This window comes from Lutjanus erythropterus, chromosome 19, assembly GCF_056507025.1.
Source record: "Lutjanus erythropterus isolate fLutEry1 chromosome 19, fLutEry1.hap2, whole genome shotgun sequence".
NCBI lineage: Eukaryota > Metazoa > Chordata > Actinopteri > Lutjaniformes > Lutjanidae > Lutjanus > Lutjanus erythropterus.
Genome location: NC_139335.1, coordinates 30,609,299 through 30,636,459, shown reverse-complemented (window position 1 = coordinate 30,636,459; position 27,161 = coordinate 30,609,299). Strand labels below are relative to the sequence as shown.

The 27,161-nt window shown below is 39.9% G+C and overlaps 1 protein-coding gene across 3 annotated transcripts in view; it reads left to right on the top strand.

Annotated features, from left to right (window-relative positions):
• LOC146310094 (syntaxin-binding protein 4) overlaps nt 1-27,161 on the top strand; it is a 98,032-nt gene that overhangs the window by 38,434 nt on the left and 32,437 nt on the right. For all 3 annotated transcript variants that reach the window (XM_084744923.1, XM_084744922.1, XM_084744924.1), the window contains exons 3-8: nt 6,787-6,882; nt 12,352-12,421; nt 12,519-12,593; nt 17,851-17,930; nt 20,069-20,192; nt 21,726-21,867. In XM_084744923.1, coding sequence (XP_084601049.1) covers nt 6,787-6,882; nt 12,352-12,421; nt 12,519-12,593; nt 17,851-17,930; nt 20,069-20,192; nt 21,726-21,867 — 587 coding nt within the window. The remainder of the gene's footprint in view (nt 1-6,786; nt 6,883-12,351; nt 12,422-12,518; nt 12,594-17,850; nt 17,931-20,068; nt 20,193-21,725; nt 21,868-27,161) is intronic.

The window sequence follows — 27,161 nt, the reverse complement described above, 5'->3', positions numbered from 1 at the left end:
AGCTCTTGACAGGGTACACACTGAACAGGTTGTTAATCTATCAAACAGCTAACACACACACACACACACACACACACACACACACACACACACACACACACACACACACACAGAAGAAAATTACTCCAGCTCACCAGCAATGCATGCTTGAACTCCATACAGAAAATAAAACACTTAACCCACATAATAAGCCATGAAAGTCATTGAATTGTTCATGAGCAACAATTTTGTTAGCTTATAAGTTTGTTCTAACACTTGTTAGAGCTGAGGGCTGTGGCATCTCACAAAAAAGTCATTGCACACTCCCAGGATATATTTTAAAGGCATATCTTTCATTTTAAATCAGTCACCACTAGGAAACATTACATTTATTTATATGAAATACAAACCAAATGCTCAGTTTGAACTGAAACATAATGTTTGTAGCACTGTGCAATTATCTTCCATTCTTTGGCAGTGCAATCTGGGAACCCATCAGCTATCGTCTGACACGATTTAGCTTCTGGGGGCTGCAGACGGTGTCTCCACAGGACTGTTTACCTGCATGCAACCAAAGCCTACTCAAACGCGATTGGTCAACACTTCTGAACACCTCTGATACCGCAGTCTTGCCTGCATTCATATGCAGATATCTGTTGATAGAGATTACTTGCAATGGAGCCTGATTTTGAATAGCAGAAATCATTTAAATCCTACTTTTAAAGGGCTTTTCTATGCACAGTAGGTATCCTGGTGTGTTTGCCTGGGAGGGGAAGTAGGTCATGTAGCAAAGCCCTAACCCACTTAACTCAGCTGGGTTAAGAATGCAGCGAGCTGCTGTTGTTTTTATCCTTACCTCACTTCCACAGCAGCACGCTGGTGGAGCTTGCGCCTACGCAAGAACAAAAAGCACAGATGCATGAATGCACGTACAGTGAAACAATAACATATCCTGCTTTGTACAAGTGGAAGTACAACTACATTGTCAGCCATAAAACTGTAGAACTGTGGCTCTTTGTAAATGTATCCAGAATTATCTTTAAAACAACAGATGATGCATGAATTATTTCAGGGATGTGCCATTTTTGTCCCTGATAAAGATTTAACTTGATCAGATTTTTTAGAATATGTACATCTATTAATCCCCACTCCTCCTACACTTGCTAAACAGAATTTATATTCAAAAAGGCATTTTTGAATATCTTCAACTCAACAGCTCTGCTTTAAAAAAAAAATATAGCCCACGTCACAGCTGTCCTTTCTTGGTTTCCTATAAGATTTTAATTATAACATATCAAAGTGCTCCTGATGGTGAGACCAGTGCCTCGTATGGCTGCTCACTGGCATCAGGGTGTGAATGTGAGGCACACTGTAAAGCGCTTTGGGTAAAGGCGATGTATAATTGCTGTTTACCATGAAGTGAGGCATGTCGGTGTGGATGTGCTGTGGCTGGAAGGTTTGGACAGGATTAAAACATTTTATTTTCATCACTTTCTTCCAGTCCTGAACTTAACTGTGTCTGTTGTGCTGAAGAATGCACTGAGGCAGAGGCAAAACCTGCAAGTGTTCTACAGAATAACAGTACGTGTACTGCATTTAATAACTGAGATACAAATGTCATGGATGTCAGTGGGATTTTTTTAAAAGTTAAAGGACCAGTGTGTAGGATTTAGTTGCATGCAGAGGTGAGCTATGTCTCACCCTCCCCTTCCAAGTGTGTAGGAGAACCTATGGTGGCAGCAACAGTTGCACAAAACGCACAAGGCCATATCTAGAGTCCAAACATGAGACATGTAGAAACATGGCAGTGCAGGTGGACTACATGGTAGAGGACCTGCTCTCTCTGTAGAAACAATAAATATCCCTGAATCCTACACAGTGCTGTCCTTTAAGTATGACAGTTATCAATAAGAAGAGAGCATTAAATGAGAATTAAAGAGGAAATACACACTAAAAGGCCCTTTAAAGACGATTTAGCTCATTAAATATCCAAATGTATACATGACACAGTGTACTATAGCATTACACACTATAATTATGAAGAATATGTGAAGCATAAATGGTGTTTGAGTTACAGGTGAGAGAGAACAGTTGGCCTGTCGTCTCTCTCAGTGTGTCTGATACAGCAGTTTGGTCAGTGACCCTACACTTCAAACTTTAATGATGCAGGTACCCCTCTGCTGTTATCCTCTGAGGTGTCGCTGAAGTCACATGATGGAGTATAAAGAGCGAGAAAGTCTGTGTTTGGAGGAGGTGGGGATGGATGGGTCAAACAAACACAGGACTTTGACCCAGGAGCCAAAAGTCAATGTTGACTCATTTTAACTTGCATAAGTTAGATAACATACATAAGATGCACACGTTACCCCTGCATGCTACTTCTATAATTCTCTAGAGCCCTAACCCTCCACCCTCTTACTGAGCAAACACAAACACAAGAACAACAAATGTTATATAGACAAAAACAAATGTAAACAGAACAAAACAAAACAAATGTAGTAATGTAAACAATATAAATGTAAACAAAACAAATGTACAAACATCAACAACTCGGTGCTGTAATATGATAAATAAGTCTACCCTGTACCTTGTGCTTATTTTAACCCTAACCATGGTGTTTTCCTAACCTTAACCAAGTAGTATAGTCGCCTAAACCTAAACTTTTTTGTGACCTTTGAAAGTCTACCCAGACTTGTGTATATATTATTACTAACTTGACTGTGGAAACCGGAACGTTCAAAGCTGACAGTAGTGGGATACCTACAGCATCACAGTGTAAAGCATATGGTCAGTGACCAAACTGGGTCATTGAGAATGTGTTGCAAAATGAACACCCGTGGCCCAATGTTATGGATATCAAAGCACATGGTTTAAAGCACAAGGAGCAAAGGTTTTAATTTATTCAAGGCATGTCCAAGTCCACCTTTGCCATCTTGCACCATAGGACACACCTTATCAGCTGCACACAGGTGCCTTGATTACTTTATAGGTGTGTTTTGGGCATTTTTTACAGACATCATCAGGCTCTGACAGAACCACACAGACCTTTTTCTTCCTTCCTTTCTTCCTTTCTTTGGTTAAATGTAACATCTTGTTCATTTTATATGTTATGGATCATAACTGTTTAATCCTGTTTTTTCTAGATCCCTTTAAACACGCAGACACAAACACTCCAGCTGCTCCAGCTGTCATGTGAATGATCTGTGAAAGACGATCTGACAGCTGTGATCCCAGGCTTTATAATTATAATAATAATTCTTTATTCCTTATTATAGTGAGACATGCACGCATACGTGCTGCTTATTTCAATATTTACACTTTATTGCTGATGGAAAATCAACACTCCCGTGTGGGAAAAAACGTCATGTAAATGAAAGTTTTATGATTGTGGAGATGTGTGTGTGTACGCCTCAGTAAACATTTGCTATCTTGCGCAGACGGACCTCCTGCACCAAAGACTTTACACTTTGGCCACATTTTAGCAGGTCTGTGGCACAAGTGGTTCTGACTGCAGGGTGTAAAATAGGGCTCCTGATGTATGAATATAAAGGCTGAATATGCAGTGAAATGTATGGCGGGTGAAGAGAGAGGTGGAGGAAAGGCTGAAGGTGTGTGTGTGTGTGTTTACGTTGACCCACACTCCTTAAAGGAGCACATAGGTGAGACGCAAAGCAGCTTATAGTCATCCAAGCTGAGCACGTGCAAGTGTACATACTGTTCCAATACATAAAGCCTGAAGACCCCCTTACTGTAAATCTGAAGCCTCCACAGCAGCAGCAGAGGGAGTGTCTGCTGTGCACACTGTAGCTGTCCTACGCTGAGGACAGCACATACTAATCTCTGTGTTAATGCAGCTGAAAGCCGTACCACCTCAGCGTGTGCACGGGGTGGGGGACAGCGTTCATAGTGAACATCATGTCCGTCACAGTCAATTTTGTCTGAGTGGGCTGTTTCCCACTCCTCTGATGTCCAGAAATGGCACTGTGTACTTCAATAAACATGTTATTTTTTATGTTCTTGTAATATCTGGGGTATTACCAACCATTTTTAGAAGCAACTGTGCCTTTTTCATCACATTGCATTTTATGATCTTTACAAGGTCTTAAAGTGTTGGAACACTTAATCCTTGGGAAGCAAACATGCCCTTGACACACCATGAACAGGAGATAATGATTTGAAAAACAAAATGTGAAGCGGAACAGGAGGGAGAGAGACATGTCTTTTATATTTGCTCCAGCTGCTTATGCATTAGAATTATGTTTTTCTTATCTGATGAGAGGTGGGGGGAGGAGAGCGCTTTGAGGCTGAACAAAAGAACAAGAGACTAGTGTTTTCCTCAGAGAAGTGTAAGAAGGGAGAGAGGACTGAGTCAGGGAACTTTCTAACCCCATTCTTCCAACAGGCGATAATTAACATGCGCCACTTTGCTCCAGACCCAATTAGTGTTACCATTTCGTCTCTGTGGTAACAGGCCAACAGCAGCCTAAAGCTGAGCAAGCCTTGATCTAATGGATGGATAAAGGAGACTTTACCAGCAAGACTTCAGTCACTTCAATAAGTGCGGTGATGGAACGTGTGTGTGTGTTGGGGGGAATCTGAAGGACTGTCAAAAACATCGAGGCTGGATGTGATATCATTTAGTCCATTGGTTGATCTTGTACATCACTCTGTCTCTCCATCAGCTACATGGGTTAGCTGGAGGAGCTGCATATTCAACAAACTGACTGACTGTGACTGTGTTAGTGGATTATAAACACGCAACTGAGTCTATTTTCCTTTATGCTGCTAAACATATCTAAATGTTAAACTCCACCAGCTTCAGAAACCCACATCAGTCAGAAAGCCTGTAGCTACACTGCAATCCCTTATAACAAATCCCCCTTAAATATATACTGTAAGGTTACACTGTCAGGAGGATTATTTTAAAAATGTATTCCAATACAGTTACTAATTTCCTGAAAAAAATGTAGTCAGTAACGTAATCCAAGTATCACAATATTAAAGTAATGTAACTGTTATTTTTGGATTACCTCACTGTAAAATATGGTGAACTTGTTCAGCCTAATATAGTGTTTTTAGGGCTGCAACTAATGATTGTTTTCATCATTGATTAATCGTTTGATTATTTTAATTATTATAATTTAATAATTATAATTAATCGATTAGTTGTTTGGTCCATAAAATGTTAGAAAATGGTGAAAAATGCTGATCCAAGACGTCCGTCTGTGTGATCTACATGCTTGGACTGATTTTTCTTCCCTGTAATGTAATCCCTGTAATTTTCATCATCGATCAGTCTGCCGACCATTTTCTCCATTAATCGATTTGTTATTTGGCCCATAACAGGTCAGAAACATCGAAGATGGCGTCCTCAAATGTCTTGTTTTGTCCACAACTCAAAGACATTCAGTTTAAAGGAGAGAGGAGTAAATAAATCAGAAAATATTCACATTTAGGAAGCCAAAAGAGGAATTTTGACTTTTTTCAGCTCTAAGTGTTTTGTGTTAAGTGTTATGTTGTTAGGTTTATTAGAAGACAGAAAAGGTTGAAATTTCCACCCACCCACTAGAGGCCATGATAATGAATTGGCAGCTGTGTGTGCACTGTGTTTTTTATTTTAAAATTGTAATCTTGCTAATAATCCCCATTTTTGCTAAATGTATCTGTAATCTGAGTAATATATATATATATATATATATTTTATCTGTAACTGTAATAGAATTCAGGTACCATTTTTTTGTATTCAGATTACATAATCCCATTATTGCTTATTATGTAGAAAACTAAGCAAAATAAATATTGGATCACCAAGAAAAACATGAGTTTAGGACGTCCCAAAGTAAAAGTTTGGTATCAGTAATGCCCCCTGAAATCAAAGAATGATGTGGGAGTTGACTTCTATGACCGTCCCAGTCCCCTCCTGTCAGCAGTTCACCAATAAAATGGCAGCTGCTGACAAGTGACCTTCCCCTCACTCCCCTGAGAACACAAGTTTTCAAATCCCATCTGTACCAAGTTATTGTTATTCATTTATGTACTGCAATTAGCATTTGTTCCATTTGGATTTGACAAGATTTTGACTGTGGAGACTGAGGTACGGACATGTAGTCATGGAGCAGTGACCAACAGGTAGAATGACTCTAACTGAGCTCTTAGTTAATGTTACACCACGGTAAGTTTTATTCTGTACTCAGTGGTTTCAGTGATACAGTAGGATTTTTGGACAGACACCTGTTTCCTAACTGCGTTTTAAAAAAAAAAACTTCCTGTCTTATCTCATGACAGGACTTTAGCTGCTACAGAAGCAGCCTAACTGAGGAATTTCCTAATTTAGGATTCCTAAATTGGCATAGACCCTAGATAACTGACAGCACCATTTTTGCTAGATCTGTGTGGAAATGACAATGAACAACATAAACGGAAAATATTATGATTAAAAGGCTACTCAGACCCTGTGATGATGCTTTAAATTTAGTAATAAATCTCTGAGCACAAACCCAATTCAAACACAACACAGGAAAGTGTTCAAAAACTTGGATGACAACATTTTGAATTTGGATTAAATCTGATTTCTAATACAGTCATGACAAGACAGGTTCTGACTGAAGAATCAAGTGTGCCGCTCCAGTTAGGTCAGCCGTGAGTTTCAGAGCTGCTTCTGCAATAGAAAGAAAGGGACTTTCCTGTCTTGGTAACTGAAGTTAAGATGGGACAAACACTAAAGATTTTTTCTGTAATGAGGCCCCTGGGCAGTAAGCTGACCTTTGCATTTGACCCTCTGTGTGCCTTTTCTTCTCCTCCCAACAGGAATTAAAGTGATTGGTGGAGTGAAGGAGCTAACCGGAGAGGAGTTTGGAGTCTATGTCAAACGGATTTTACCAGGCGGCCTTGCTTCAAGTGATGGTAAGTACAGTACTGTGTCCTCCCACTGTCAGTTTTCTTATCATGATGTCCCAGGTTGTACCTATTGTCCTCATAGCACCCTGCGAAGTGTGTGCATATGTTGTTGAGGTCTCCTGTCCTTGTGTGAACTTAGAGAGGCATGCTAATTTGCAAATCAGATGAAGCGTGATTCATGAATGGATATTTGAAGGTTGCAGCTTTGGGAGTCTGTGCAGGTTTCATGAATCTTGACATTGGACACCTGATGTCAGTTGTCCTTGACCTGAGAGACACAGACCCTCTGTCTTCTCTCCTTTTCTTCATCTCTTTCCTCTCTCTCTCCAGCCGGCTGTCATTCCCAGGTTGTTTGACGTTTTGTCATGTCCCTTTGTCTCTTTCCTTCAACGTCTTTATGAGATGTACTGGGATTTCCAGTTCCTTCACTGTAAACTCATGTCAGGTGTCGTAGAATAAAAAAAGTCCAAATACAGATGAGGTGAGGTAAGCCTTTCCTCCAGGAGGCCCCGTGCAAAAAGTTTTAAAATATTAAAGTATTAGATATCTTTTGTTAGCCTACTGTTGCTGGCTACATAAGATGTTTGGTGAAACTTCTTTAATGACATTATTTCAGTGAAGAGATAAAAATAGACCAATATAAAGGCCTACTTTGTAACTTTCTGGCTGCTTCAGTTGTATCATTGGCCTGGAGCAGCTGCGAAACTTAAAAAGTGATGAAAAGCAGCAGTAACTTGTATACATTTCCATTAACTCCTCCTATACTTTGCAGATTCCCCGTAAAATACATATTGCATGACACCAACTATTTCCAGTGGTGCCAGAGCCTTGATGCAGTGTTGCAGTTTTAATGTTAAGCAACAGTAAAAATCCCAGTAAAGAAGAAGAAGAGCTGAGAACGACTTGAATGAAATGATTAAAAAAAAAAAAAGATGTTAGACACAGTGGACATCCTGACAGACGGATGACCTCTGGAGGGACAGAGCAAGTATTTTTGGACCGTCTCTCATGTGAGGATGAATACATGAATAAAACACAACACCACACTGTCATGGCCTACTTTGTCCGTGCCATAAATGATGGATACAGGCGACAGAATTTGGGGTGAAAGAAAGAACTGTTTGATTTGTGAGAGTCTTCAGAGTAGTGTTGAGGTTGTGCGTTCAGTGTACGCAGGGGAGTGGACCAAACCTCACACCACAGGCTGGACTTCAACTTCCCAAATTCTCCCTTACAGTGCTTTCTCACTCAGCTGCTTGTAAGATCAGAAGGTTTAGCTCTGTCTTTGTTAACCTGTTCTGGATATTTCTGCTGCAGTGAGAGCAGCAGAGCGCCTTACTGAAAACTCACTCAGTCACTCTTGAGGTGTCACTAGATTTTTGGTTTGGATTTTTCACCATCTTTCTGCCTCTGGCGCATGATTATGACATCCACATTCCTATTTATTTATTTTTTTTTATTTTTTAAGAAAAAAACAAAGTACCCTCTACCTGCTCCCATCCACAGCCTTGTTATGGTAGAAATGTCTCTTTTGTTCACAATTGGAAATTAGAAAAAATAAAAAATCCAGGAGCCATGGTGGTGCAGTAGTTAGCACCTTTTCCTCACAACAGTGCTCACAGCAAGTACGTTCTGAGTTTGAATCCCTCAGGGGTCTGGGAGGTTTCTTTCTGTGAGAAGTTTGCATGTTCTCCTCATGTCCAGGTTCTCTTCAGGTTCTCCAGCTTCCCCCCACAGTCCAAAGACATGCAAATTAATAGGATAATTGGTGACTCTAAATTGCCTGTAGGTCTCTATGTGTCAGCCTTGTGATGAACTGGCGACTTGTCTAGGGTGAACCCCACCTCTCACCCAATGTCAGCTGGGATAGGCTCGAGCTCCCCCATGACTCCATCGATTAAAGTATAGGGGGCTAATATATGTCAGTAAAGTTTATATTACAGTAATTAAGCAGGCTACAGAACTATACACAAATCTGGGAAAGTACCTGAAGTAAACAAGCCGCCATTGCTGCAGTAGTGTTTCCCTCCAGTATTCGTGCATTTGAATGCAAGCTGTCATAAGAAGTAAATGTTCTTCTTTTACATGTACTCTGCATATCTAATGTTACTTTTGAGAATCCAGAGGGAATTTTGATTATTATAATAGAGCAGTTCCAAAGCATGTGAAGTAAATCTCCAGAGGCATTGTAGTATATTTTGTTCAAACTAAACATACCGGATCTGCAGATCTGATTCCTATTTAATTTTTGTTATTTGTGAGCTGTCTGAATCACCAGAAAACTGTGAGACGTTGGCAGCATTTTAGAAACCAGGCTATTTTACAGTAACACATTCATACAATAGTTAAGAAGAACAAGTTGAACTACAGTGTTTTTATTATGTGAGAAAGCAGCTCTCAGTGATTTGAGCTTTGCCCTGTAGCATGTAAACAGTAGATCAAAGACGCACAGTCACTGATCCATATCTACCTTCAGTGGATCTTTATTCTTCTTTTTACACTTAGTTATTCTGCTCAGTGTGTGCTCTTTAAAGTCTGAGTGGATAAGATCACCAAATAGACATTTTAAAATGCAAATGAAGAATGAAACATGCTGAGCTGCAGTGGATATAAGTTGGTTACACAGAGTTTTAATCCTTATCTCTAAAGTCTGATACTACTGGACAAGAAAGAAGTAGAGGAGTGATACAGGAGGTAGATTCATGTGGAGTGCTACTGAAGGATGATTCAAGTGACTGTAGGCCACACTGAGGAGGAAAGGTCATCCCCCCATCACAGATCCAGTAGGGGAAACAGTCATGACTGGGTGCAGTGATAACTGCTGCAGGGAACTTAGAGCTGAAGGTCTGGTACAGGGGTGTCACGAGAACCAATACTTTTTGTGAGATAGCGACATGTGCAGCTGCAGCAACGTCTCCTCTTCTACTTGTCCAAAAGAAAATGTAGCGATGACCAAATTAACCCGCAGGGCGGGTGGGTTTGGATAGACTTTTTAGAAAATACCACAGGTTAAGACAGGTGGGTCAAGTGACAAAGCAGCAGCTGGAGTAAGTATTACTGACTTCTAGAAAGACAGCGAACAATACTCCTCCTTCTACCTTCCTCTTCCCCTCTCAAACACACATGATGGCTGCTCAAAGCACAACAAAATAGATTAAATCTTGAATAGCTGAACACCAGGCCAAAAAATACAGTATAGACCGACAGATGCGAACTACTAGTTTGTTAAAATTAAAACTGCTAAAATATGAAGGGAACAAGAGGAAGAGAATGAGAGAGGAAAAGCAACAGACTTAATGTCTGAGCAAAAATCACTTTTGCATTAATTTCCAGACATGACAACATGCTCTCCTGACAGTGATTTGTAGCAGGCTCAGTAAATCTCCCCCTCAGTCTTTTGTCCTCAAACCTCAGAAAGGTTTTTATTTCAGGTGGCAAAGAAAAACAGCAGGGAGTGAATTTTATTCTTGTTTTTGAATTTTACCATGGAATCGAATTAGGTAGCGTGGAAATTCACTAGTATAGGTATTGACTGCTAAATTTCTGGTATTGTGATATCCACACTTTGATCTGATAGATCATGTAAGCCTTGAGGTTTTGGCCTCACAGTTAAATCTATTATTTTGAAGATTTTAAGATCTCAGCTAGTGCACTGTTTGTTTGGAGAGAAGTCAGAGTCAGCGTGGAGAATGCAGCAGTTGTAGCAGCTTCCCTCTCTGATGGCTGCTGTGCGCACTAAAAGAAAGTAGCATCATCAGCAAGAATAACCAACAAACCTTATGTTGTTTTTCCACTGCACAACCTCTACATGTTCCTACCCAACTACTGCTGTGTCAGGACATTATATTCAAATGACACAAAGATTATCATAACCTCTGGTTCGTACAGACACACACAAAGTTGCAAACTCTGCCTTGCTGCAGTAGTCATGTAGGAATGGTTACATTGCTTTTCTACTGTTTACCACTAACTAGCAGCCCCTTCTCACTCCCAATGCATCGAATACAACAGCTTGGACAATGCCTTTACGCTTTGGGTTTGGTAGCATTTGGGTTTTTTCAAACACTGTTGCTCAAATAATACTTTTAAAACAGTACTGATGCCTAAACGGTGCTGGAACCGACACTTTTTCTTTTAAAAAAAGGAAGCACAAAATGACGTCTGTTGACATGCCAGAACAGCATTTTTCATTTTTGAGGCAAATTTGAAATTGAACAATACATTAACAGTTTAAGGCACATTTAAATATAGAAATATAAATAAATACTAAACACTCAAATGTACATAACTGAAAGTCAATTCAAGTCAGTTTTACTTATAAAGCACCATAACAGAGGTTATCTCAGGATTCTTTTCATACAGAGCAGGTCTGTAGACTGTAGACTTGCAAAATATGTGCACATTTCTTAATTGCGCAAAGTATATTTTCTAAGATCAATACATGCTGTATTGTTTTCATGATGCATTTACAGAAGCTTGTAACTCTCTGAAACCACCTGATGAAGCACTGACCTGCTTGTAGAACCACTCTGCTACACAAAGTCTATAGAAACACCTATAAAAACTTCAGCATAGAAATACAATCAAAAACAAAAAGGACAGTTATTGTCATTTTCTGATGTAACTATATTAAAATCACTGCATAAAATTAGATTGAAGATAACTGTGAGGAGTTCTCCAAGTCTGTTAAATAACAGATTTCTTTCTGTCCTCAGAGGCAGTATATATATACATGAATTATGTGACATTTTTCACCCCAATAAAACAATCCAAGTTTAAAAGCTACCTGGAATAATTAATAATTATAATAACATCTTGAGATTTAATTTTGTCTTTCTCCTGCCGTCACCATTACCGCTTTTTGTTTGAATGAAAGAGGGAGAGCTTGCTTGTGCTTGTTAGTGCGTCTGGACGTATTTCTGCTTTTACATCAGTCCCATCTGAGAGGAGCTACTGTGATTGGTTTTCTTCTGTGAGGAACACAGCATGTGACCAACTGCATTTTAGAAAAGAAAAAACACCAACAGCTGACTTCAAAGCTCAGTCAAAAAGTAACAACAACCTTCCTACAAATGTAGTGGAGTCAAAAGTACAAGATTTGTCTTTGAAATGTAGTGGAGTGAAAGTAATAAGATTCCAAAAAAACAAATACTCAAGTAAAGTACAGATACTCAAAAAATGTACTTACGTACAGTACTCAAGTACATGTACTTCGTTACCGTCCACCACTGTTGGCCACCTACCATGACAGCTATCTGAAAACATATCGCTTTTGTCCAACTAACCTGCTGTGGCATCCAATATCATCCAAAGCTGGTGTTTTCTGGAAGGAATCTCTACATCTCCGGCTTTGGTCCATTTGTCTTGACATGCTTGATGATACCTGATGTATTACCTGCTGTATCACAGTACGAGTTCTTCCTCTACCTCCACTGTGCACTAAAGATCACCAGACATTTCTCTGACCTTTGACAGGAAACCTGATGCCAGGGGACCAGATCCTGGAGGTGAACGGGGACAGTCTAGTAGGAGTCACAAGTGAAAGGTAGTCCAGTGAACTCGTTGTTTTAATCACACTATTGACTGAGGTGATGCTGTAACAATCATGTAAATGTGACTTTGTGCCTCGGTTTATTTTTCAGAGCTGTGGACGTCTTGAGAGCAGCCTCGGCAACCAATCACATGCGCCTTCTCATAGCCAGAGATGAGGAAGCTAAGTAAGTGAATGTCTATGAATAAAAAACAGTCTAGTCATGCAGTGGCACAGTAGTTCTCTCGGTGCCTGTCAGGGAATCCATAATGTTGAGATTATTTTTCTCCAAGCTAAAAAAAAGTCCTGGATTAGATTATGAATCTTCTAAATTACTATACTGCTTTTCATACTTTCATATTTAAATGTTAGAGACTGCCTTTATTTTATAAAATGAATGCTTTTCATAAACTACGTCATGAGCCCATGATGATAAGGCTCTTATTAACAAGTTTGGCAGCTTCTTCAAAGAGTTTGTCTTGTTTGTGGTATGACAGCAAAGCAGAGCAGCTGCAGGATTTTGTGATAGTCTATCTGTGATTTTAGCACGAAGTCAGTAAATCTTGAAACTCTGGACTCCTAAAAGTATAGACCTACAGATGTGTATGACTACTCTGTTAGGAAAAAAAGCAACAGATTTAATGTCTGAGCAGGAATCATTTTTGCATGGCTTTCCAGACAACATGCTCCCCTGACAGTGATTTGCAGCAGGCTCAGTAAATCTCCCCCTCAGTCTTTTGTCCTGAATCAAGAAAAGAAAAACAACAACGGCTGAATTTTATTCGTTACGACTTAATTTCTGGTATCGCACCATCTGTAGTCCATGTCGTGGTGAGGATGCAGGATGACATCACCAAAACTGTCCACTGAATCAGTTACCTGTCAGTCAACACATAGTTCACTCATCTTGGTTCATTTGTAACAAGCCAGCGTGAACATGAAACAGATCAGAACTAGAACAAGCAACAGTGGATCAGTTTTCCTTTGTCCTGGAGTTTTTTCCTCATCTGGTACCGAACAAGCTATATTGTCTAAAGATTGCATTTCTCTAAAGCATTTTCTGACAAAGGCAAATATATCTGCTCAAAAATGTGCATATAAAACATGAACAGTAGAAGTGACATGCCATCACTGGCATTGCTAACAGCAGGGAGGTAGTATTGGTGTTCAACTGGTTTTCTAATCGGACCACAAGCAGTTTGGGTCAAAACAAGGTCAGTGCCAGCTGTCAGTGTGGCAGGCCTCATCTCCCCCAAAATCCATTTCAGACAACATCATCCTTAATTGTAAGTCGACAAAGGTAGTAGTGGATTTGCATATTTACGCGAGCATGACTGTTGCACATGAACCTACGTGTCAGCCCCTGATATTTCCTAAAAACTGCGGTTTTCTGCCTCTAAGTGTAATCCTCAGTGAAGAGACTGTGACACAAGCAGGATTTACACCTCGGCCGTTAGAGAGGATATGTGTCAGAAATTAGAAGTTAATAGTGCTAATAGCTCAGTGACACAGCGAGCAGCAGAGTGTGGATTTATTGGGAACATCCTAGTCTGAATATGTAGAACTGCATGAGTGCAAGGCAAAGTGCTGACATCTTTAGATTTATGAACGTCAAAACACAAATGTCATGTGTAGTGTAGTTTACTCTTAAGCAGTGCAGGATTCTCACTCAGTGGTGTCAGGTAGCCCCCCCGTCTCTGTGTTGCTCTGCATACAGAGGAAGGACAGCAGACTAAGGGAGGGAGAGAGCTTAACCTAGGGCAGCGCTCCTGATGAGATGAGCCCTGTGTGTTAATCTGTGCTGTGCTTTAACTACCCTGCAGGCCAGAGCACAGGAGCTGTTGGGGGGGTGGGGGGGGTGGATGGGAGGGATGGAGGAGGAGGGGGGATTATGCATGTCTCTGTCTCTCTATTTCTTTTAAAAACAAATCAAAACTAGCTTAGCATGAGCAACATGCTTAGCAACTGTGGTAAATATAAGAAAATTAAATCACGTTACTATAATCATAACCTCAGCCATTTTGACATAAAATAGTAGATTTAACACAGGAAGGTTCTGTTCCATTCAGGTTAAACAGAGTCAGGGTGCCACTGTTGTGTATGTTTGCTCTGCTACACTAAATAAATCATAATATATGAGAATAAACTGGACCTTAATGTGAAATGCATTTTCTCCTGTATCTCATTAAACAGGCATGACCAACCACTGGGCTGTGTATTGGCACAAATCATGTGATACGATACATCACATGCATTTAACATGCTTCAAGTTCAAGTGTCTTTAGCTTCTATAATGTGACATATTGCTGAGTGAAATGCATTATGTGGTCAGGACATAATTACTGCAGGGACTTGATCAGATTGTTCAGGGATTTGATTTAATTCACATTGTTACCAGTAGGGCTGTAGCTAATGATTATTTTCATAGTCAATTAATCGATTGATTATTTTCTTGATTAATTTAATAGTGGTTTGCCTATACAATGTCAGTAAATGGTGAAAATCTTTGATCAGTGTTTCCCAGAGTCCAAGATGACATATGTGCACAAACCAAAGATATTCAGTTTACTGTCACAGGGGGGTAAAAAAAAACTGTCACAATAAATTGTCACATTTAAGAAACCCGAAATCAGAGAATTTTGACTTTGTTATTCTTAAAAAATTACTCAAGACGATGAATCGATTATAAAAATGGTTGCCAATTAATGTAATAATTACTAGTCAATTAACCAATTAAACGTTGCAGCTTTAGTTACCAGGAAGCAGAGGATGTGTGAGAAATGATTAAATTACACCTCAAGGATGTTTTCCATGGAGATGTAAGCAAAGTTTTACCAGCTCATATCCTAACACCCACCTATAGGGGGTAAAGTTAACAAAATGTTCAAAAACTGTCATAACAAAATTGACACGTTCATCAACTTTAGATTTTTTTTTTTATGGAGTATCTGTTTTTGATCTCTCTAATGTCTGAATGAATGGAACACACATCAGCAGCGACAGCATCATGACCAAAAGCTCGAGTGTGACAGTTTGTCAGATTATAAACTCTGCTTCGCTGTTATGATTCAGTGCAGTCATTTCAGTGTGAAATAAACGCTGGTGGCCACATTTAACCCAATCATCTGTTGCTGTTGGTTATGAAAGAGGTGCTGCCTGAGGTTTCTGTCTTTTTGTGCTGTCCAAGAACAATTTTTGTCCTTATTTACCATGGAACCAATGTGACCGCTTATCATAATCTGCTTAGAAACACCACATTCAAATCATCATCCACAGGGGATATCACAACACAGCGACATGGTAGCAAAAACAGGAGTCACATACACCGTTTCCAGTCTGTATGTACTGTTTTCCTATGAAATTGAGATTACAGTTAAAGTTAAATTATTCATTTTATCTGAGTGACGCCCTACACTGAGTGATATTCTTACAATAATGAATCTGTTTATCATTAAGTTACTTTTCAGTGAACATATTAATCTTGCTTTTTAATCAGATCAACAGCACTATGCAAAATTACAATAGTTAACAGAAAGTTCTGATAACAAGAAGCGAGAGGACATTGTTCCCTAACTTTCCTTAACTTGAAAACTGTTGAAAACATAATTTGAGTTAATCATAAATAAACAATTCCAGGATTGACCTTATGAGGCAGCTTGATTTGTAAGATTACACAAGAATCCATCTTGCCAGGCTTTAAGTTATCCAGTTGTGTCCACGCTAAAAGTGGTGCAGCCAAGCAGCATCGTAGGAGGGACAGCTAGCAGCTACGGATGTGGTTTTAGCTGTGATGACAGTGAGAAGCATCTATGGAAATGACTCGTCTCGAGCAAACAATGGCGGCTCCTGAAGAGGTTAGCATAGATGCTGTGATAGCATCAGTTATATCAGAACTGGAGAGTATTTCTTCATTGAAAGAAGAGCAAAGAACAACACTGGAGGGTTTTCTCCACGTCCACGGAAAAGGTGTTTTCTCTCGTCTCCCAACCAGCTTTGGCAAAAAATTTGATCTGGTTGGTTGAAGTTATAGATAGATAGTTGGTTCATCCAGTCACCTGCCAAGTGTTTTTTTTTTTTTAAAGTTCCTAAGGACGACTTCTGAGATGGTTTTGCATAATAAACCATGTGGTGTGTCAGGTTCAAGCTGCTTATTACGACAATTTCCTTCTATTGTTAGGCAGTGACCTCTAGTGGCCATAGTATTTGTGAATGGAGCAAATGAGGAAGTCAGGTGACATAGTACAAAGAGTGAGAAAGTCAAATGTAGGGAAGTCAGGGTGGATAGATGGATCAGACACACACTGACTTTCACCCTATATGTGTTCCGTGTGAAATCAAAAGTGAACGTTGACTTTTTATAACTTACGTACGTACGATACCTTATGTAATGTACTTATCTTATGTACCTAACATATTTTACACCTAACCAGCATCTCTTACTAAACTTAACCAAGTAGTTCTGCTGCCTAAACCGAACCAAACTGTATTGTGTAAGTGTTTTTCTACATTTACTACATGACAATAAATGTCCAGTATGACAACTGCCTGTCGCTGGTCTTCTCCAGCATTCATGTATGTCACTTTGGGAGTCATAGATAAACAACCTATCCTTTCATTTCAATATGAAGATGTGTTTGACAATTTCTTCCAAATATTCACTAAAGAAAAGGTGAAAAAAAATAATACAAAACAAAAGACAGATTGAATCCAGCATAAGACAGACATACAAAGACAAAAAAAATAAAAACATAGAATAAAGTATGAATAGTATGTAACATATATTAGTTGTTACATCTGAAGCATATCTTATGATAATAATATTTCCATAGCTTTCACAGCATGCCCAAAACCACGACAACAAAGACTGCCGTGTCTTGTACATTACACACCGAAATCAGGTGGGTTAGTTATTGTGGGTATTAGTCAAAAAACAAGTAGTGCATTCTCTTAAATTTATTCACTTATTATTCCATATTTATTCCATATAATAAAAAATGCTTTCCCATCTGTTTCTGAAAACTTGGCAACATCATCTAGTTGGCTGTTCCAGGTTTTGGTCCCCAACGCCCCAAAAGAACAAAGAAATACATTTCTGAATTTTGACAACGACCTATTCCAGGCTCATTTTTGTTGAAGCCCCTGTACTGTACACCGTTGGGTGCTTGGCCATTTAGGCCTTTATACATACATACCACACGCAACTTAAAAAATGGGTTATCTTATTACAATCAATCATATAACTTTCCCTTTTGTACAGTGACTTTGCACAGTCCAAATGACTGTTACTTATAGATTGAAAGAATTTATTGATTGGTGTAAACTCAAGGTTAGTTTTGGTTCAGACACCATCCTCATCAATGAAACTGCTTTTAAGTATATCTTTTCTTTATGCCCATGACTGACTCCTTTCCAATTAATGTTTCTTTTTTGTTTTCCCTGAACAGGAAAGAATTTGCTGAGTTGCTCGAGAAGTATGGATCTAATGGTAGCACAGGATCGACACGCAACTCTCCCATCCAGCAAGGTAGGTAATTTTTACATAGTTATTTTTAAAGTGGGCAGATCCCCTGCTCATTTAAATGTATGTGAAACTGAATTTTTGACCTTTCTGTATTTGACAGCTCTAAGCCTAAAGGGTAGATGGAGTAAGTCTGCCTTTAAAAATGGCTTATGACAAGTGCATTTGTCCATTACACAATTGCCAACATCTGTTTCAGTCGGGAAGGAGGCAGCCAGCTGGTACAGATTTGTTTAAACACGGCTTCAGCACGTGTGCAGTCTTGTGTGCTCTGTGTCGGGCATGGTGTTGAAACAACAGGGTACATCAGCTCCAGAAAGAGGATACACAGATTTAAGGCTGTCCTGTTGATCTAAAGCAAAAATTGTTACATTTGCCGTATGGAAAAATTCAAATCCCAGCTCCTTCCTCACCTCCACACAGCTGGCCCATCATGACATGAAGTGGTTGTGAATGTCACATCATGGATTTTGGAATAATAAAGCAATTCCGAGCCACAGGAAATGTGGGGGGAGGGAGTGCTGACAAACAGGCCTCATGAAAGTGTCTCATGGAAGCTTAAGAAGGCCAACACGACATCTTTTCTGTAGTTCAGAAAACTACACATACAGATAGTAGCTTTAAGTAACTGAGGGTGAGCTGTTTCATAGGAGACTAGCACAAAACATATCAGAAGTGTTGACTCAAGTCCCATGACTTGGATTTAGTCATGAATTTGATGACTTTAGACTTTAGAATTTTAAAAAGACTTGCAACTCGATCTTAACCATCAATGACTCATCACTTTACACTGATGTGTTGGTCAGAACTTCTGGGACTTATTGTCATTTACTTGAGTCTCGACCCCAGACTTGTTGGTCTTCAGTTGGGACATGGCATGGGACTTATTAGTCTTCACTTGAGTAGGACATATTGTTCTTAAATTTGGTCTAGACCTTGAACTTCTTGGTCTTGACTTTGGACTAGATATGGGACTTGCTTAACTTGACTTGAGTCCAGGCATGGGATTTGTTGGTCATGAATTTGGACTAGACCTAGGGTTTTTTAGTCATGACTTTGGACTAGACTATGGGCTTTGTAGTCTTGACTGTGGACTAGACCTTGGACTTTTTGGTATTGACTTTGGGCTACATGTTGAACTTCTTCGCCTTGATTTGAGTCTTATTATGTCACCTGTGGGTCTTGACTTGGGGCATGTTGTTCTTGTGTTAGGACTTGTGGGTCTTGACTTTGGACTTGTTGGCCTTATATTGGGACTTGTTGTATTGAGTTGGGACTAGAACTGGGACTTTTTACTTGAGTTTAGACATGGAACCTGTTAATCTTGACTTGATTCTAGCCATGGCACTTGAAGGTCTTGACTTGGGACTTGTGGGTCTTGTGTTGGGACTTGTTAGTCTTGACTTTGGACTAGGCCTGTGCCCTGTTGGTCTGTTGGAGGTGTAAAGAAGCAGACCTCCTCCACGTTAACAAACATGGTGTGAGCACACAATGACAGAATGTTTGAGTATTTCCTTTGCTTTCTTCCCTTTACTCCCTTAGAAGCAGATCTCTGTGTGTAATAGTTCACAAAATGAAGTCTCTTTGAACTCACTTTATCAAAAACATCATCACATCTTTGTATACAGTTGAATTTCACCATGAATAACCTTCCCACTATGAGATTTACCTTTGAAACTGAGGACAGGAAAGAAGCAGATGTTCACTCCAGGCAGTGGATGAAAAAAAAACAGAACAAAAACAAGTCTGGTGGATTTTTGGGCTGTTTTGGTCAGCACATTGGGTATTATTCAGTGCTTAGAGTCGCTCAGGCTTAAGAAATGTTGAACAGGACGATACAGGTTCAGTGGAGAGCCTCAGCGCCACTGGAGCCATCTGTAGCCGCAACAAATTGTTAAAGGCTTCTATTTCAGTTCAGTATGTCTGAAATGTGTGAAAAATTTATTCCCTGGACTGCACACCTTATAGACCATCAAGAGACCATCATGTTTTCTTACCTCCCCTCACTTGAATGATTACTTAATCCAGAAGAGTCTCTCTTTTGCCATTATGACAAATGGTGATTTTACATCTAGCAAAGTTCAGGTTACTCTACTTACCTTTCGTGTGTATTGTGGTTCAATTATTTTCTTTTTCTTCCACAGGAGGCCGGTACCTGGATAGCACCTCATCTGGTTCCTCATCTCGCTCCCAGAGTCCTTTGTTGTTGAGCCCAGCAGGCTCTCAGAACATGTACAACAACAGTGGCCCCATGCTGCGCTCACTCAGGTAACATCTGTGTTTACAGGTGTCACCGCAACCACCACACTATTCTCGTATTGTTTAAGGACTGAGGGGTGTATTCACAAAGAATGGATTGCGGCCACTGATAGCACCATGAACTGTGCAACACTTGTAAGCATTACCTGCCCCGTTTCCAGGTCTTATTCACATAAGATATTGTGGTAATGATATTACAGAGCAAAGACGCTCATAAAGTTTTGCAGCCTTTCTATAGAGACGGGCCAGTTTTGCATTAAATGTGTGTGTTATACCTAATTTAAATATGTACAAATTGTACTGGATAGGGCAGGAGGGATTCGTCAATGTAACTGACGGCTTAGATTACAAAAATGCAGTCATTTGCATAAAGTGCGTCAGTGTGTCGCAATGAATTGTTGCACCCAGGCCAGAACATGCATTCACCCTGAGAACAAGCTGCACAGAACAAGCCTCACCGTGATCATCTGCAGCGTGGGAGTATTTTAGACAGAGATGCAACAGTTTGGCTCTCTTTAGCGTCACAAACTGGACATGAGCAGGAGGACAGCTGCTCCACACGAGTGCTGGAAGTGAAGCACCGAGCGACCTGTCCTCCTCCTGCAGCAGCAGCATCGTCCTGTTTACTTTCTGTCAGCACCCAAGTACAGTGTCACAGGAACACATGGAACATGTTTCTGTTAGTAGAAATCACTTAAGATAGATTTTACCTCTGTGTTAAAAGTGATGTCTGCACCACTGCTGTTGACATCATGCCTAATGTTACAGGCTGTCTGTAATTCATTTCAGTTATTTTCTTTGCCCCATACTGATACAAAAAACAAACACAGCCAGTGATCATCTTGCCTGCATATTTCTGCAGTGATGAAATAACTCCATGTCAAAACACTGATCATCCACTTCACTGAAGGGTTGACAGTGATGAGTTATTAAATTATGTATCACAGCGCCTTTTAAATTTGAGGTTCAGTACTTCTCTGATCAGGCGTCAGACATGGAGTCTGTTAAATTGGATGCTTTATGTGTCTGTTTTTCAGGATTATAATTGTATAAAATAAAGAAATATTAATGAGGCAAGTTTTTGATATTTATTTTTGTAAATTAATTGTTATGTGAATTGAATAAGAAGAAAAGAATTGTCATATTAATTGCTATATTAATCAATAGATATATGGATTAATCAAAAACATAATCATTAGGTTAAGAATTAAGAATCATTAAATGCTATTTTCTTGGCAGCGCAGTCAGGGGTGCACTTGTGTAACAGGCTTTGTGGGCTAAAGCTACACAATCCTTTTTTAATTTTGCACCTGAGTTGGCAAGTTGTGTCCAGAAAATACTTGTGGTTTCTAACAAAACTAAACTACAAAAATGTACCACAGATTGTAACTTTCTTGCCTTGTAAAAGTGTCTTTTAAATTGACAAACATCGTGTGTGTAATTCATGGCAGATAGGAGCAGGTATTAATTTGTCTCTCACCATGGACTATCAGTGCCTTTTACTTAAGAGATTAATTGGTTTATGTGTCTTCTTGTTCTCAGTCATCCGGGTGAAGGAGTGATTCAACTCATTTCAGTAGCACGATCCAGCAGTTTGGGCATCACCATCGGAGGAGGTTCCAACAGGCCTGACGGTCCGGCGGTCTTCATCCAGGAGGTGCTGTCCGGAGGAGACTGTCACCGGGTAAGAATCAAGGCAGTGATATTCAACTGCAGATACTGAAGGAGAGGGAAAGATGACAGGTGTGGTGAAGGGAGCAATTTGTTCCAACTGTGAATAAACTGAACATATCAACAGTGACCTGAAATTTTGAGATTGAGTGCTGCTGTTCAGGACTTATACAAAGTCAGGACTGTATTGTTAAAGCTGCTCAATTGACTTTGGCCACTAGGGGCCAGAAAAACATCCAACACTTTGGCTTTATACACATTATTTTATGTTCTCATGCAATATGACTGATCATGAATTTACTCTCCTTTCTTTTGGTAATGTTTCCATGGTAGGAGCCACATTTGTGATTGGATGAATGGCATGAGAACTTCAGTTCTCCAGCAGAAAATCAGTGCATTAACAATGTTTTAAAATGAGATTGTTGTCTGCTGCATCAGTTACAGCTAACAGGCACCTTAAGCTGACTGAAGGATCTCAAGGATGCCTGGATCAAACCTGGTGCAGCAGTGATGGACTTCATATAGGGACATAAAGTGAACATGATGAAAAGAGGTAGAGGACAGTCAGGGGGATGAAGAAGGGAAGTACAGAGTGCATGTGCAGACCTCTGCAGCACTGACCTCACATTAGTGTACAATACTGCTGAGCTCATGTCAGGTCATGCTCAGGTCACAGCCTCCTAATGCTGTCCCTGTGACTAGCTGTCTGAAATGGACATACCATAACAGCCTGTCACCTCCATGCACATAGTAGACACATATACAATGTAAATTCCATACAGGCACTTATTGAATTAACACTTTATATCTAAAGTGATATTATTAGAGGACATACACTGTCTTAATTTGATTGTTTCAGTCTTAGATTTTTGAAGAAAATGTATAAAAGCAGCCAAAAGTAATGTGGCATTCAAGTGCTCCTTGGATTGTCCCATTTCCCAAGTCGAGACGACATTCTTCCGTCTTTGATGTGTTTGTGAGCCTTTAAGTTGTAGTGTGGAAACAACATGGACTCTATAAAGGTTACAGTTGTTGTTGTATTTGTTGGAGCATCTGGGTGATGTTTGGCTGAGACTAGCGTCCCAGTGAAGATTCATGATGCTGAAACAGTTTGTGATTTAATCCCAGACTTGTTGCTGAACCAGTACATTCCCTAAAACTACTAAAACAATGTTTTATCTGACATATCAGGGTTAATGGTAATAACTTTTCTATCAAATCTAGGTCAGGGTTAGGCTACAACCTAATACCATATTACAAATTACATTCCAGCAAAACCTTGATATACAACACATGAATTAATAAAAAGTTTATTACCATCAATCAAACATTTATTTTTATCTGCCGTGATTCTGTGTGTATGATGTCAACAACTCTGCAAGTAGCGTACCAAAATTTTTGACAACTTTCCAAGCTGTTGCTCCGACTTGAGGGGACGTTCATGTAAATTTGGCAAACTCTGTTTTCAGATTATTCTCACACCACATGAATGCACATTAACTGAAAGAAACAACATGCGCCTGTGCTAAGAGAGGTCCCTGGTTCCCAGTCAAGATGACCCTTGGCTCTTCAGGATGGGCTCTGAATAATCTAATCTAATTGGGCAATGGTGGCCCAAAGGTTAGAGAAGCAAGCTTGTGACCGGAAGGTTGCCAGTTCAATCCCTTGACCAGCAGGATAAATCTGGGTAGGGAAAGTGAAAGGCAGTGCTTGCCCCTCCCTCAATAACCCCAACTGCTCCAGTGGAGCTGTTCAGTGGCCGGCAGATAAGTATGTGGTTGTACTGGGCAGCTTCCAGGTGTGTGTGTGAATGTGATCAGGACGTTCCTGCAAAAGAGAGCATTGCTCTCAGTGTACCTACCCTGAATAAGTAAAGTTTGTGGCAGTGGTGGGATCTCTCCAGTGCTGTCTCCCTGGTCGTGGAAGCCCCCCTAGGTGAGCGTTGTTCCCTGGCAGACCTGGTCCGTTAGCTGACCAGATACTGTGGCTGCCTGTGTGGCTTTCCTGAGTTCCCCGATTCAATTCCCAGACTAGACAACCCTTGGCTCTTCAGCGTGGGCTCTAACCAAGTTAGGACCCTACAATGTCAGATTTTCATAACAAAAACATTTTTAATCATGTCAACTGTGGTTTAAAAGTGACATAATACTGACCAAATGACACTTAATGACAAGTCATGAACCTTGTTCATATAGAGTATGTTTGTTACTATACCCACATTAAAGATATATTCTAAACCCTCCAAACAAATAAATTTTAGTTCTGGATTCACTCAGTGTTTTGAGTTTTCTTATCTCAGTGGTCCTGCCTCAACATTTTGTCTTTTGCATTAGAGGCATTATCTGACTGTCAGTTGATGAAGTGATTTTGTGACTAAGCTAATCTTGCTTTTAGCCTCAGCGTCACAGGGATCTGTTACTACTGCTGAAACGGTGTTAATGGGGAATTAAGTTGGATGAGTCCTGCAGGTTGCCAACACTCCTTATTAGGTTAATAATATTAGGTTAAGAAGCGCAGCTGTAGTGGTGTAGAGCTATTTGAGCTCCTCCGTACAAGGACTAAGACGCATTTAGTGATTACAATCAGTATTAATTAGCTGTCAGTCTACAGTGACACAGAGTTTGAGACTTCATCCTTCAGCTTGGACGTAGCAGTTGGCCAAACAATGTCAACTCAAGGTCCGATAATTCGATAGCCGTTCTCAGTTACTGGGGAACAGCCCACTGGTGGGTCGGTCAAATTCAAATAATTCCAATAATTTATAATTGTGTTAGAATATCACCACAAAAATCATGACACAACGTTCCCTCAGATACAGTGACACCAAATGGATCAGGTTTTGAAACAAAAAGGCAATTTTGCAGACAACACTGTGCCAGTTAAAGCTCAAAGTTGAAAAAATATGACCCTAAAAGTATTTGGAAGGAAACTCGGTGGGAAGCCAAAATCATATTTCTTAAGGAAAGCAGCAGGCTTCAGGTCAGTCATCACAATTTTAACATCTCAAAAGCCACTTTGTAAACTAGCTAGAAGGTGGCCGCTCGTGCAGCTTGAAACAAGAAACCCCTGATGGCAGAGGAGCTTAATTTTTCTCAGTTTTTTGATTATTTTTTTCTCATTTATTTGGGAAGGGAAGGCTTAGACATTTTTTAACATTCAACGGTCAATCATGTCACTTTTAATGTAATGTTGACATTATTTAAGATGTCTTCGTTGGGACAACATTACATTATCAAACGTAAAGCTGTTTAGCTTTATGTTTTAACATTACATTAAACTGTCACATGTGGTTTGTTTTGACAGTGGCTGTCATGGGACTGTTGTAAGTGTGCTATGAATATTTTCCTTGACCTCAAGTAAAGTAGTATCATTTGGACTTGTCGTAAAGATGTCATTAGTGTTATTGGGCTAGTTTGATGACAAAGTGCAATACCAGCCGCTGTCTGCTGTTATCTGTAGTTGGCGTTAGCATCTAGTTTGCTTGGTTAGCCACGGAGCTAGCTGCCTAATCTTGCAGCGATATACATACATATACATGTGCTATCAATTCTGGAGTCTCACCAGGATCTTGAGGAGTTTTGTAGTGAAAATGACTGAACTTGCAGCAGCTTTTCTGAAACTGATGCAATCTGCAATCTTTGTCATTTTATTCTGCATTAAATTGTGTATACATTGTGTGTTTTCTTTTAAAGAAAGAGCATTGTGTGTTGCAATTTAGATGCTGGGTCCTCTGAATGATGTAACTTCTAATTATACTATCTGTAAGAATATCAACAGTGTACAGTTACACCAAAACTTCTTTCTCATGCAGTATTTCTTTGTCATCTGTAGTGTCACCTTGACCTGCTGAAGGAAATTTCCATAAGGTGACAAATACAATACTGTCAGTTCATTAAATCCTGCTGAATATTTAGGAATTCATGCTGGATTAAAGAATAATAATTAATCGCTGCTCGAATGTTTCTTGGCGTTTGTGTTGTTTCGGTGTCAGTGCTGCCCTATCAGAAGAGTCCCGGGGTCCCTGAGCAGACACACTACACCAAGTGTGAAGGTCAGACATCAAGCTAGGACTCTGCTTAGGGCATCACCCTGCTGCTGTTCATCCAAATCACACACACACAATCTTACACACACACACACACACACACACATTACAATGCAGAAGACTTTTTTCTTGCATACTGGTAGATGTATACATGCTGCAAGAGCAGTAACTGCAGTCCCTATCCTTATTTAAGCATTTTTTAAAGATATAAGTTGTCAGTGGAACTGACGAATAAATTGTTTCATATTTTTTAAAGGTTCATTAATTGTCTAAAAGTAGCTTTTTTAACTTCAGAGCAGTTGATAATAATTATTTTTGTCCTAAGGCTGGTTACAGGGGTGCACTGGTGGAAGCATGGAAGGACTGAGTTGAGAGACAAAAAGCAAATGTTCCATTTATCCTGACAGGAAGTTGCTGGTAAACATGATGGATGAGCTCTGCGCTCTGGCCACAGTGTCTCAGAGGGAATATAGGGGAACACAGTCATTTGTGCTTGACGGAAACAAGGCAACAAGTGCTGCACACTGCACCCTCACAGGAGGCCTTTAAGATCCCTTTGTCTGCTGAGCGAGACGGAGCAGCAAATGAATGCTGTTTGGTTAACATGAATGCTCCAGTTTGTCAAGCTGAATGAACACTGTAGAATGCTGACTGTGCCACACATCAACCAATAGATTAGATAAGAGAAAGACACAGTTTACTGTCCTGCTATAAAAGGATAAATCTAGTTTATTGCAACTCCTTTGTGTTCTTGCAAAGGAGAATATCGCTCTCAGCAAACCCTCCCTAAATACCACCATCCTTGTTGAGGTTGACTTGAAGTTAACTGTTGTGATCTTGGAACACAGCTACCTTGCTAAGACATCTTAGCTGGTCAAAAAACACACGCAGCCATACAATCAGACTGGATGTAAACAAACCTCCAGGTTAGCCAGAATACTTGGAAAATCCCAGTTTAATCTGCTATAGGTTTTGTTAAATTGCCCCCTGGAGTGCTCACTTTCAGTTTACGTAATCTGTCTGCTTGTTTACAACCTGTCTGATCCTTGTGTTTCTTGCAAGAATGTACAAAAGAACTGGACACATCCAGGATGGTTCCCGATTCATTCCAATTGCTTACAGCCATTTTTGGATCAGTGGCCCTAACATTACCTTAGTGTTTGCCATACCAAACAAAATATTTGATTTTACATTATGAATTCTCCACGTTCAGACGTTTTGTGAAATTGCTCCCCAGCGTGCTCACTTTAGACCATCATGGA